This window comes from Aethalodelphis obliquidens, unplaced genomic scaffold (assembly GCF_003676395.1).
Source record: "Aethalodelphis obliquidens isolate GAN/ISIS:26980383/991018 unplaced genomic scaffold, ASM367639v1 scaffold2, whole genome shotgun sequence".
In the NCBI taxonomy this organism is placed as follows: domain Eukaryota; kingdom Metazoa; phylum Chordata; class Mammalia; order Artiodactyla; family Delphinidae; genus Aethalodelphis; species Aethalodelphis obliquidens.
The window spans coordinates 69,029,018-69,041,996 of record NW_020837946.1 but is presented as its reverse complement, the minus strand read 5'-3'; the positions used below and the strand labels follow the sequence as shown (position 1 = coordinate 69,041,996).

Genomic DNA, 12,979 nt, shown 5'->3' with positions numbered 1-12,979 from the left:
TCTGTCTCTTGATCTGGATTTTTCTTTTTTTGGCCGCACTGCGCAGCATGTGGGATCTTAGTTCTCCAGGAATCGAACCGGAGCCCCCCTGTATTGGAAGGGCAGAGTCTTAACTACTGGACCACCAGGGAAGTCCCTTGATCTGGATTTTGGTTATACAGGTGTGTTCAGTTTATGAAAATACAGCAATCTGTACACTTACGAGTTTGAACTTTTCTGTACGTGTGTTATGCTTCAATAAAAAGTATAACCAAAGTTAATTAAGTTAAAAGGTAAGATGGCAAATTCTTTTAAAATATACCCTGAGGGGACTTCCCTGGTGGTTCAGTAGGTAAGACTCTGTACTCCCAATGCAGGGGCCCCGGGTCTGATCCCTGATCGGGGAACTAGATCCCACATGCATCCCTCATGCATGCCGCAACTAAGAGTCCGCATGCTGCAACTAGGAAGTCCGCATGCCGCAAACAAGAAGTCTGCGTGCCACCACTGGGAGCTGGCACAGCCAAAATAAATAAATTAATTAATTAATTAAAAAATAAATAAATAAAATAAAATATACTCAGAGGATGTTGTGGATTTTTTTTTTAGACTGAAGGTCAAATATATTCATTATCACATACATATAAATGAGATAAACATACCAATTAAAAGGTAAAATGCTGTGAGATTTAAAACTCAGGTATGTCCTACATACAAGAATCAAACATTTATAACATTCTCAAAATGAAAAAATTATATACGAGATAAATTATATAGGAGAACAGATTAATAACTATTACTTTGCTCTTTTATTGAGATATAATTGACATATGACGCTATATTAGTTTTTTTTTTACATCACTTTTTTTTTCACACACGCACACTGTATTTTATTTTTACAAGAGATAAATAAACTGACACCAAGCATTGTAAATGGATGACCACAGATGTTGTGGATTTTTTTTAATGATTATGATTAGAAACATGCATTTAAACTTATCACATAAAACTGAATAAGTAACAAAAAGTGAAGAAAAATAAAGTACATTAAAATGTGCTACTTCAGCTGGAATAGATAGTGCTGTTTTTCAGAATTTCCAAAAAAGAATGACCTATGGCAATTGGTTGCTAACGTTAGTTCAGTTCCTACATTTCAAACACAATGTTATCTGTTATGCATAATTCAACATCCTTATGAGGTAGATTTGCAAAGATTACACTTATTATCAAGTACACACAGCTAAAATTTATGATGCTTTTTATATTTTACAAAAGAAAGTACTGACATAATGTACTGGTTATAATGTTCAAACTGACTCTCAGTTGGTTTTTATAATCAGTGAAGGTGTTCATCACAAAAATACCATTAAATTAAATATTTCACTGCTTTACTGTAAGTATTTTCATAAGAAAGTAAATGTGTCAGGTAGGTAGATTCCCATTATCATTGCCAACTGTAATCTGTTACCTCTCTTCAATGTCAGGAAATCAATTCTGGAATTCATCAAGAAAGTAAAAAGAATAAGAGCAACTATGGTGATCCCTCTAGTTTAGCCTTACAACCCTCCTCATCCCCTCCGCCACCCCTACCCCATCGTGGCTCATATGCAGTCAACCAACTACTGAGCTACTCTTCATATAAACTAGAAAACTGAACGAAGAATTGAAGAGAGACTTCACAGCAGTGCTTTGTTGCCCAATATCAATAAAAAAGGAATAACACTGTAACTTTTTTGCTAAAAATTTAAAATAACATTCTTCACAGGGTCAGTATAAATAATCTTTGCATCGTTCAGTTGTGAACTATCAAATGAATATAAAAATTTAAGCACATACTTCTTTGGTGTCATCTGCGATTACGAACTTTTTACATGGCTCCTTTATTTGGTCTTTAAGTTGATCCGTATTTTCTTTCACGGTTTTAATGGTAAATGCATCAAGATTGGCACATATCTGAAAAAGAGACATTTTTCAATATTCAAATACTTTTCCCTTTCAATTGATTCAATGTAGAATTCTTTCTCATGTAAGAAGTAAGTAGCATGATTTGCTAAACATAGCATTTTAGTATTGCTTTACTGTGGATCTGACTAACCAAAAACATTTATTCTGATAGATTAAAAAAAGAACTTCTAAATCAAGTTGGTGAAAAATTCCAGAAAAAAAAAGTATTTATTTTCATTCCTTACATTCCATTTTCCAGCTGGAAAAATTGACATGGAGAGAGTACAGAAAATTGCAGAGATGGGAAGAGAATGGTTATGAGCTAACCATATTACATGAGGCATTTTAAGGGTCATCTTGACATCCATGGATCATATTACCACTTTCTTCTACATATAAAAGCAGGCAGTGCAAAGACAGGAGCAGCCAGAGCCCATGTGCCTGGATGTGGATTGGAGTTAGTCCTTAATGCTAGTAATAAATTATTGTTGGAACCAATAATTGTGCTCTTGTCTACTCTATGATTTTTACTGACCTCAACTTAAAGGGACTTAACATACAAATGCAATGCCTTGGTGCCAACATACTTTGTGAGTTACTCTGAATTCATTCAATGCTTGAGATCAACAATAGTACTTTATGTGTTGTTACCATTTGGGGGCAGCTGACAAGAAATACACCTTTAATTAAAGGTTCTCATATCTCCATTTTCCTAGTTAATTTGAATTGCCCAGAATCTGAGTATCACACAGAACAAAAAAAGGCACAGAAGAAAATATACAATTTAGAAACTCAGGGAATGTGTATAAAAATTAGAAACTTTCATAGTTTATGCATATTTCTATATCAAGTAGATCATTAAGTTTAACAATAGGGGTAGATATTTAAAAGAAGGTATTTCATTTGTCCCAATTTTTCACTAATTACGTTTGCTTTCCACAATTTTTGTGATATTGTCCTGTGTCATAGTTGTTTATTAAGGTACTTACTGTTTTGTAGAAGATTGAGTGTATTTACTTTGAAGTGTATAGATTTCACTTAAGTGATGATCATGGAATACCATCTTTCATGCACGCCATGGCACTTGGACTTAATCTTACCCAAGAAGCACTGGCATTTCCTTTAACTTTGGTTTTCTTGGTTATGCATAAAGTTAATGATTTACTTACTTTTAAAATGTGTTCTTCAGCTTTGGCTTGCTTTCTGGCCCCTCCAACACCTGGCGATGCTGTCAGTCCCAGTATCTGAGGTAAGGGAATCACTGGTTTGTCTTCTTTCTCAAGTCTGTTGTTTTTCAACTTCTGGTTCAAATAACGCCTCATGATGTTATTATAGACTTCTTCTTTGTTGGTGTGATGGCATTCATCAATAATGATGAGAGAAAAGTCTTAAAAGAAAATTCAAATGGTTCATTTGTCCATCTTGGCAAGGTACAGTGTAAAAGTACCTTTAAGCTAGGAAACTGAGCAGCCAAGCACCTTTCACCTTTCAAGGGGAAATGTAACTATCCTAGCCACCTGTATATACAGATGTTTGTGTATATTAATCATGAAACTATCCCTGTTAGACACTATCCCCACTTAATAGATGAGTTTTGGAAAATTTATAGATCTAAAAAGTGTTACGGGATGGACTTCAAACCCTGGCTTATTCCTCAAAACTCTCAGGATTACATTTTTGTTCTTTAAAAAATATTTAATTTTAAGTTGGTGAATTTTATTTTCATTCTATCAAATGAAAAACATGATTTAAAAAGGAGTAATTTTACCTTGTTTTAACATTGCATTTAATTATTATGATTATATATACGTCTTTCCTTACCTCTCTCCTACCTTTTCTTCCCATCCCCCACAAAATAGAAAGGATTGTATTTATTCTATGGAGAAGAAGGCATATCTTACAGGATCCACTAATATGTAAAAAGAACTTGTTGGTAATTAAAAATACGGAGTGAATGAAAAGTCCAGTAAGTGTTTGATTTAATAATTATATTCTTATGCAGAATAAAGTGATCTAATTAAAAACTTACCCAACTTTTTGTTTGCTTCCCTAAGGAAGAAGGGTTTGAATGAAAACTTAAGCAATGGAAGACAATCTAAATCAAAATTATCGAGTGGGAGGTTAGGGTTAGCAGATGTAAGCTTTTATAGCTAGAATGGATAAACAACAAGATCCTACTGTACAGCACAGAGAACTATATTCAATAACCTACGATAAACGATAATGGAAAAGAATATAAAAATGAATGTATTATATGTAGAAATGAATCATTTTGTTGTACAGCAGAAATTAATACATTGTAAATCAAGTATACATCAATTAAAAATTGACAAAAAATAATAAATCAAAATTAATCAACATTTTAAAAACTATGTAACTAATACAGCCTCTGTTACTACCTTTAGTATTACTAATTCTTTTTACAAAAATAAACATTTCAACCAACCTGACAACTGTACACCATCATCTTCGCCTTCTTCTAAGTTTAAAAGGGAGTTTTCAAGGATTTGAGCTGTACTGATAATAACATCATGAGACTTGACAACTTTTGGAAATGTTATTTTCAATTGGGTATCACCACTTAATCGAGTAACATGATACCATTTCTTCAAAAATGGTTCGAACTCTTTGCGGAAGAGCTGTTCAACTAATGGTACCTTTAAAAATGCCAAAGTTAAAAAGAGAGAAAGAGCATTGTCAAACAAAAGGAGTATTGCTCAAAGGCCTACTATGTGTCGAGCATTAACAGAGGTGTTTGCGTTATCAGTTAATTAGGTGTAACAACCTATCCATCATTCCATTCATTCACGTGTCAATAAGTATTTATTGAATGTCTATTAGGTGTAGACATTGTGTCTGGGACACAAAGATGTTTAAATTATGGTTCACAACTGTCAGGAACTCATTCTAGCTGAGCACATGGACCAAGAATCAACAAAACAAAACAAATTATCACAACACAATGTGATCATTCTCCCATGGAAACACATAGAAAGTGACAGCAAAATGGAAGAAGCAACTGACCCCTCAAAAGAGGGGTTTAGGAGGAATTTTAATCTTGTAAACCGTGGGTCAGTGAAGAGATAAACTGAAACTAAGGCTGAATAAGAAATAAATTTTGAGATTGTAAAACAGGGTCAAGCTATAAAGGGCTGTGAACATCAAGCAGAGTACTTTAAATTTTGTATAACAGTTCATAGGACCCTTATGAATTGTTCTGTAGAGTTATTTTTTGGGAATCAGGCCAGAGGCAACCTGCCTAAGGAATTGGAGGAAGCAGAAAACCAAAGGTGAAGAGGCAAGACATTGCCTAAGGGAAAGGATGGCAGTGAAAGGATGGACTGCTGGACTAGCTTTGGTGGCTGAGAAAGAACAAAATAGCAGGTTCCTTAAAAAATAAAAATTCAGTAACCATATGATTCAGCAATCCCACTCCTGGGTGTATATCTGGAAAAGATGAAAACCCTAATTTGAAAAGACACATGCACCCCAGTGTTCATAGCAGCATTATTTACAATAGCCAAGACATGGAAGCAACCTAAATGTCAATCAGCAGAGGAATGGATAAAAAAGATTCGGTATATATACACAATGGAATATTACTCAGCCATAAAAGAGAATTAAATAACGCCACTTGCAGCAACATGGATGGACCTGGAGATTATCCTACTAAGTGAAGTAAGTCAGACAGAGAAAGACAAATAATGATATGATATCACTTATATGAGGAATCTTTAAAAATGATACAAATGAACTTATTTACAAAATAGAAATAGACTCACAGACATAGAAAACAAACTTATGGGAGTTCCCTAGTGACCTAGTGGTTAGGATTCCGGCCTTTCACTGCCATGGTCCAGGTTCAATCCCTGGTCGGGGAACTGAGATCCCACAAGCTGCGTGGTGCAGTCAAAAAGAAAAAAGAAAAGAAAAGAAAAGAAAAACAAACTTATGATTACCAAAGGGGAAAGGCGGGGGAGGCATAAATTGGGAATTTGGGATTAACAGATACACACTACTATATATAAAATAGATAACTAATAAGGACCTACTGTATAGAACAGGGAACTATGTTCAATATCTTGTAATAACCTATAGTGGAAAAGAATCTGAAAAAGAGTATATATAATATATATATATATATATATAAATTGAAGCACTGTGTTGTACACCTGAAACACTGTAAATCAATTATACTTCAATTAAAAAACAAAACAAAAACACCAAATCAGTGAAAACTCTTTCAGAGAGGCTGTCCAGTGAGTGCGTTGGCACTGAGGTGACTCCACCTGATTGCTGACTCACAGTATTTTCACATTTGCTAACAGGTCAAAGTGCAAATCTCCATGAAGACCCTGACCTGCAGGACCATCACCCTGGAGGAGGAACCCAGTGATTTCATGGAGGATATAAGTGAAAGCTAAAATCCAGAATAAAGAAGGCATCCCCACTGGCCAGCAGATCTCCTCTCTACAGGCAAGCAGATGGAAGATAGCCCCACTCTATCTGACTACAACTTCCAGAAAACATTGCCCTTGCACCTGCTCCTCTGTTGGAGGGGTGGCTGTCAATTCTTCAGTCTTTCATTCACAATGCCCAAATGATGGCATTACTCTTTGTTCTACCCCAATTTACACTTAGAAGTTACCAGCTTCGGTAATAGCTGAACCTGTTCAAAGTGTTAATAAAGGTTTTGTTGCATGCAGAGAAAGAAAGAGCTGACTCTCTGTATGTTGTAGTGCCTGCTGAAGGTGGCTGAGTTGACACCTCAAGGCTACACATCACTAGTCATTCAGAATAGCTCCTATACTGGGGAGAGGAATAACCAGGCCATCTTGAAGGTCATATCCTAGGAGAATTTGTACAATGGAAGCCCAGGAGTGTACAGTGTGGCAAATAGAGTTGGCAGGAAGAGTTTCAAGGCCAAACATCAAAGAATGTGCATATACTCCTCATAATTTAATTACCTGATAATGTGATCAGTGGTTATCTTTCTGCAAGGTATGCATTATTCTTTTTTTTTTTTTTTTTTTTTTTTACCTGAGATGAACTCCACTTATGTGAAAAATAAGGGCTGGCTGATCCTCCTGGCTGGAGAGAACCGTGTAGGAAGAACACATCTTTGTATTATTATTTAGTAGAAATGTTGAGGGCTTCTAAGTGAATGTGGAGGCGAGGAGGGGTTAAATGGAATCCATGAATTCCAAGGAAACAAAGTGAATCAATAACCAAGTTTGGTAAGTGAAAGAGCATAACACAGGGTAGAAAGAGAAATTTTCAGTTAGTGGTTCCCGCCTACCCACCCACCTCCAACCCCAAAGTGAAGTCTCTTGTCTACTTGCCACAAAATCAATTCAGAGATTTGGAAAATACAGACTCCTGAGCCCCACCCAAGAACTACTTAATCTAGGGACCGACCATCTCTGGGGACTGAGTCTTAAAGCTTGTGCTTCTTTTTTTTTTTTTAATTTATTTATTTATTTATTTATTTTTGGCTGCATTAGGTCTTTGTTGCTGCGCATGGGCTTTCTCTAGTTGCCGCGAGCAGGGGCTGCTCTTCGTTGCGGTGCGCAGGCTTCTCATTGCGGTGGCTTCTCTTGTTGCAGAGCACGGTCTCTAGGCGCGCGGGCTTCAGCAGTTGTGGCTTGGGGGCTCTAGAGCACAGGCTCAGTAGTTGTGGAGCATGGCTTAGTTGCTCCGTGGCATGTGGGCTTTTCCTGGACCAGGACTCGAACCCGTGTCCCCTGCATTGGCAGGTGGATTCTTAACCACTGAGCCACCAGGGAAGCGGAAGTTTGCCCTTTTATGAAGCTTCCAATATGACATTTAGTTCTTTTTAAAATTTGAGACCACAGCTCTTATCTTTCTTCCACAAAGTCATTTCCAATTCACTTTTCTAGAACTATTCTTTTCCTTCTACTTATACAAGAAAGAGGAAATAATCTAAGAAGGAAGTCAGCAAAAAAGATTCTGGGGAAGAGAAGGAAAATTAAATTTAGTGGAGATAGTATGCTCCAGAGGAGAGAAAGTGAGCTCTGAAAACAACTGCTCCAGCTACTTGCTTATTGTGTGACCTGGGACAAGGCTCTCAATCATCTCGATTTCCACATTAATAAAGTCAGGAAAATATTAACCTGTGGTGGAATTGGTATGAAAATTAAATGAAATAGAGTCTGACATATTGCCAGTACTCAGAAAACTTCCCTGGTATTTCACCATCCTTTTATTCTAGCAGTGGAGAATGACAGAAGGGAGGACCAGTTCACTTCAGAAGAAAAGCATTCAAGTCTCAGCTCTGCTGTAATTGGCTGGATGACCCCTGACAGGCCAATCAAAGCCTCAAAGCCTCTATTTCCTGATTGGTAAAATGGAGATAATTATGGTTACTTCAAAGAATAGCTGTGTGGTTTTAATGAGATAATATAAAGTGTAATACAATATTTATTATTATATTAATACATATCTCTCATTTCCTAGACTGTAGATTCCTTGAGGGCAGGATCTGCATTTGATTTGTCTTTAAATACTCTCATGTTGTTCAATGATTTAAGAATCTCTATACTATGGAGTGGCATAAAAACCTGAGGTTCTGCCCACAAAGGGTGGGCCGAGATCTTCCAAAAAAGCCGCATCTTCTGGTCTACAGAACAAAAAGACAGTGTCACGGGTGGTAGCAGGTGTTGGAAATCCTGAGACTCACTTTGGGTGGTGTTGACTCCCTACTGAAGGACACAGAGAGAGCCAGATGCAAGCCTGACATGGCTAACTGGGAGGCATGTGGGCCTCTTGGAGCCTTTCCCTGAGGTGTGACAGAGTGCCTGCCAAGACTAATCAAACCCAACTGCTACCCACTTCTGCTGAATCATATGGGGCTGCATTATAGCATCTGAAGGAACCTGGGACTTCTCTCTCATGATGTTGAAGCCCTAGATAGGAAATAGAAAGTCTGGGAACACAGGTGGTGTTTTCATCTTTCTCTGCCTGTAAAGGTGATAGCTTTGGAAAGGATGGAGGGTGATAAAAGTAAATGGTGTTAGGAACAGGATTTCTTCTTCCTAGATCAAGGGTTATAGTACCTTGCCATTGGGCCAAATACAGAATGCAGGTTATATTGACTTATTGGGTCTGAGATTACCTGACTCAATCAAAAAGAATTAAAGCTGAAATTTAAAATTTTAAGCTGAAGTTTAAAATTCAAAGAAATGGGATAATAGAGTAAACGATTATGACATAGATGGAAGATCTAGTGGAGGGATTTCTAATAATTCTTAGGGAAAAACAACAGGGAAACAGATCAGGAATTAGACCCATGTCCTTAAATGTCTACACAACAATGCAATGAATATGAGTAACTAATGAGGATAATTTAACATTTAAACATGGCTGCAAATGTGCATTTGTAAGTATCACCTTGATCCAATGGGACGAAAGATTCGCAACCAGAATACAGCACTGAGAGGATAAGGAGTTATACAAAAAGGAAGGTGCGTGAGATGCATACAAAAACATGAGACCTGAAAAGATCAATCAAGATGAATAATATGAAAAAAATAAATGTAAGTATTTGCATTTAGGCTCAAAATTAACGGCAAAAAAATAAGAAGAGAGGCCTAGTTTCACAGATTTTCAAATGAAAAGGAGCTGAGGATTCTTAGGTTATAGAAAACTCCAGATGAATCTGTGGTGCCAGAACTGGTGACAAAGACAAACCCAGTCACGGATCAAATGTCACATCTCATCTCTCCTATACTCTGCACTGAGACTATATCTATAGTATTTTGTCCAGCCCTAGACACTGTGTTTTAACAGGGTTTTAGATAATGTCTGGAAAAGTATGAGCTCTCAGGATGATGAAAAGTCTGGAAACCATGTTATATGAAGAACATATAAAGTAACTGGAAGTATTTATCCCAGGAAACTAAGAGAAAAATCACTTTAGGGTCACATGATGCAAGCCTTCCTTCTCTATGTGAAGGGCTGTCATAAGGCAGAAGAATTAAGGCTCAGCTTACTCTGTATAATCACAGAGGAACGAATGCTAACAAATCAGTGTGTATTCCAGAGAAACAGATTTTGATGAATGCAGGTAGGGCTTTCCAGCAGTGACAGTTGTTCAAAGAATGGATTGAGCTGTCTTGTTAGAAGGAGGACCTCCTTGATATGAGAAGTTACTCAGCAGAGGTGAGAGAACCACTCAGCAATGGATAAAAACTGGATCTCGAAGGAGTCTTTCAACTCTAATAGTCGATGATGCGGTGACCCGATGAGGGAAGAAAAGGAAGGTGATGAATCAAAAATAATTCATAGGTTTTGAGGCTATGTGCTTCGGAGGAGGTAATATAACGGACAGAGAGACAGGCAAGTAGGGAAGGAGAGCTCTTTGGGAGAGTAGATGAAGGGAATGAGTTTGAGGAAATGGCAGAATGTTCAAATGGTATCAAGAGCATCAGCTTAAGTGGTTTCAAATCCAATTAACTTTGTTCTCTTCTCTGGACCTGGCACTTAAGGCCCTGCTCACTGGTTAAGGAATTCCACTTTATTAGTTATAAAGGAAGAAGGGATGGAAGAAAGAACTAATATTTACTGAGTCACTCTTAGGCTTTAGATAGATTATCTAATTTAAACTTCCAACCCTGTATAGGGTAGTATTCTTTTATTCACTTTACAGATGAGGAAACTAAAGTAAGAGAAGTTAGTGATTTGCCCGAGATCAAATTACTGGTAGGTAGAAATTGTATTAACACCTGGATTTCTTTTATTCCAAAAGATAATATCCTTAATAAAGGAAATACATGAAAAGCTATGGAAAAAAATTCTAACGTATCACCATTACCACACACACACACACACACATACACAAAAACTGTTCTAATAGTGAGCATGTAAGAATAAAGGAGCAATCTTTAGGCTTAGCATGTACATACAAAGTACATTTGGAGCTACATGACATAAATCATTAAGATAGTGGATTCTGAGTATGTTTCTTTAGTACTGAAAAGCAGGTTGCAACTAAAACTTTCAGCATAATAGAAATCCAAAAAATAGAGGAAAGTTACATACATAGTCTATTACTATAATTTCTGTAAAGGAGTAAATGAGAATCTAGTTACCATAAGTAATGGGAAAAAAGACTGTTTCTGGTCATGGAAAAGTGTACTCAATTTTACTCCATAAAATGGCAAAGATTAATATCCCCAATTTGCAAATTTATAAATTAATAAACTCTGATGTATCTGAATAAAGCTCAGGTAACTAGATTTTGTTTAAAATGAAGGAGACCTATACCTGTTTATGAAGATAGGCTTCAAAAATCCTAAGATATAAACACTAAAGAAAATCTCAGTTGCATTGAACGATACATGTATATATTTACATATACAAAATATCTGAAAATTATTTATCGATTTAATTTGATATAAATCAGCCAAATATTCACTTAATTTTCTCTTCATCTTCAAACCAAATTGCATATATTCTGAATAAAGAGACTTGCCACTTTTGACTAAGGGTCAGTGGTTAAAGAGACTCTAGAACACAATGTTTAACCCTAGATTCCAGGGATATTTTGAGGTCATTTATGTTCATATGCAGTGATAAATTAGTACCAGTTCACCTTAAGGAAAATCTGGGTAAAATACTCTTTATACCTCAGTTACAGCCATTTAACTTAATGTTCTGTCTTAAGAGAAAAAAAATCGACTTTAACAGCTAATAACTGAGATATTACACATAGCTGGAAAAGCAAAGATTTAAAATAAATTACTTATTTTGACATTTTTCCTAATTAAACTAAATGTGTGATCCATTGTTACAAATGTCACTATACAAAAGCTTCAGAAAAATAAAATGAAAATAAACCATGTTCTATTTTTGTGCTGTTTGAATACCTTATTGACAAGGACTATAACTTTTCCAAGTTCAGATGCTTTTTTCTTCTTGTCCAAGTGATCCTTGGCAATGTAAACGGCCACTCTGGTTTTCCCACTCCCTGTAGGGAGGCATATAATGATATTCTTCCCCTCCAAGGCTGGCTGGGCCACTTCCAGTTGGTAAGGCCTGAGATGCATTTCTGGCTCAGGGGATGCTCTTGGTACCGCATTCTCTTCATCTGAAGGAGGTGAAAAGGAAGAAAAATAAGGAAATAGGCAACAAAATAACTAAGGCTAGGAGGCCTGAAACTGAACACAAATATTGTGGCTTAAATTCCCTTTCACGTGTGGTCCAAACCAAATTTCTATTTCCTGTACCAAATGCGTGTCAGCTCTCTGCAACTGCAGGATACAACCCAAGCGCTATGGAAGTGGCCTGGGGAGATGGGGGAACAGAGGGAATGAATTAACAGGATGGAGGCCTAGGAAGGGGCAACACAGAAGAGTCTTTTCACAGAGTGGGCAAAGCCAAGTGGAAATGACTGTGGTGCAGACTTGGCAGTTTATGGTTCTTAATGCATCAGACTTGCCATTTCTCTGTGGAACCATTCTGCCCCACTTTTTTCTCTTATCCTTTCCACCAACAGATCAAGAGGAACTGGGAAAGTAGGACTCATTAGTCCTCCTTGTTCTGTATTTCCCTTCACTTTTTATTGCAGAGAAGTATTAGAGCTGATGCTACTTTCCTTCATTTGAAAAACTTTACCTGACAAACCAAATACCAAAGAGCACTTCTATCTATCTATCTATCTATCTATCATCTATCTCAAATACCTAAAAATGGTCTCCCCCAAATCCCATTTTTGCCATTTAAGACAAACAGATTAAACAGAAGCAATATTTAGGGAAAAGGAAAACCTCCCGTGCTAGCCTTTAATTTTTATGTTTTCACTGAAAGATGAAAAACGATTTTGTTGGTTTTAACTGAATTGTAACTAATTTTGCCATTTGGTTTTGAATGTGATTTTTATCACTTCTTTATAAGTATGTCTCCACGTATTCATATTTTCCTGAAACTCAAAGCACAATATATTAAAAATATTTCCAATTAACATAGATTTCTAAATTTAAAATACTGACAAAATAAGTACTAACATACATTAATTTTATAAACATTAGAATCAAAT

The 12,979-nt window shown here is 36.4% G+C and overlaps 1 protein-coding gene across 2 annotated transcripts in view; it reads right to left on the bottom strand.

Annotated features, from left to right (window-relative positions):
• IFIH1 (interferon induced with helicase C domain 1) overlaps window positions 1-12,979 on the bottom strand; it is a 56,158-nt gene that overhangs the window by 11,561 nt on the left and 31,618 nt on the right. For both annotated transcript variants that reach the window (XM_027129762.1, XM_027129756.1), the window contains 4 exons: window positions 11,811-12,031; window positions 4,370-4,580; window positions 3,093-3,310; window positions 1,816-1,932 (listed from right to left, as the gene is read on the bottom strand). In XM_027129762.1, coding sequence (XP_026985563.1) covers window positions 1,816-1,932; window positions 3,093-3,310; window positions 4,370-4,580; window positions 11,811-12,031 — 767 coding nt within the window. The remainder of the gene's footprint in view (window positions 1-1,815; window positions 1,933-3,092; window positions 3,311-4,369; window positions 4,581-11,810; window positions 12,032-12,979) is intronic.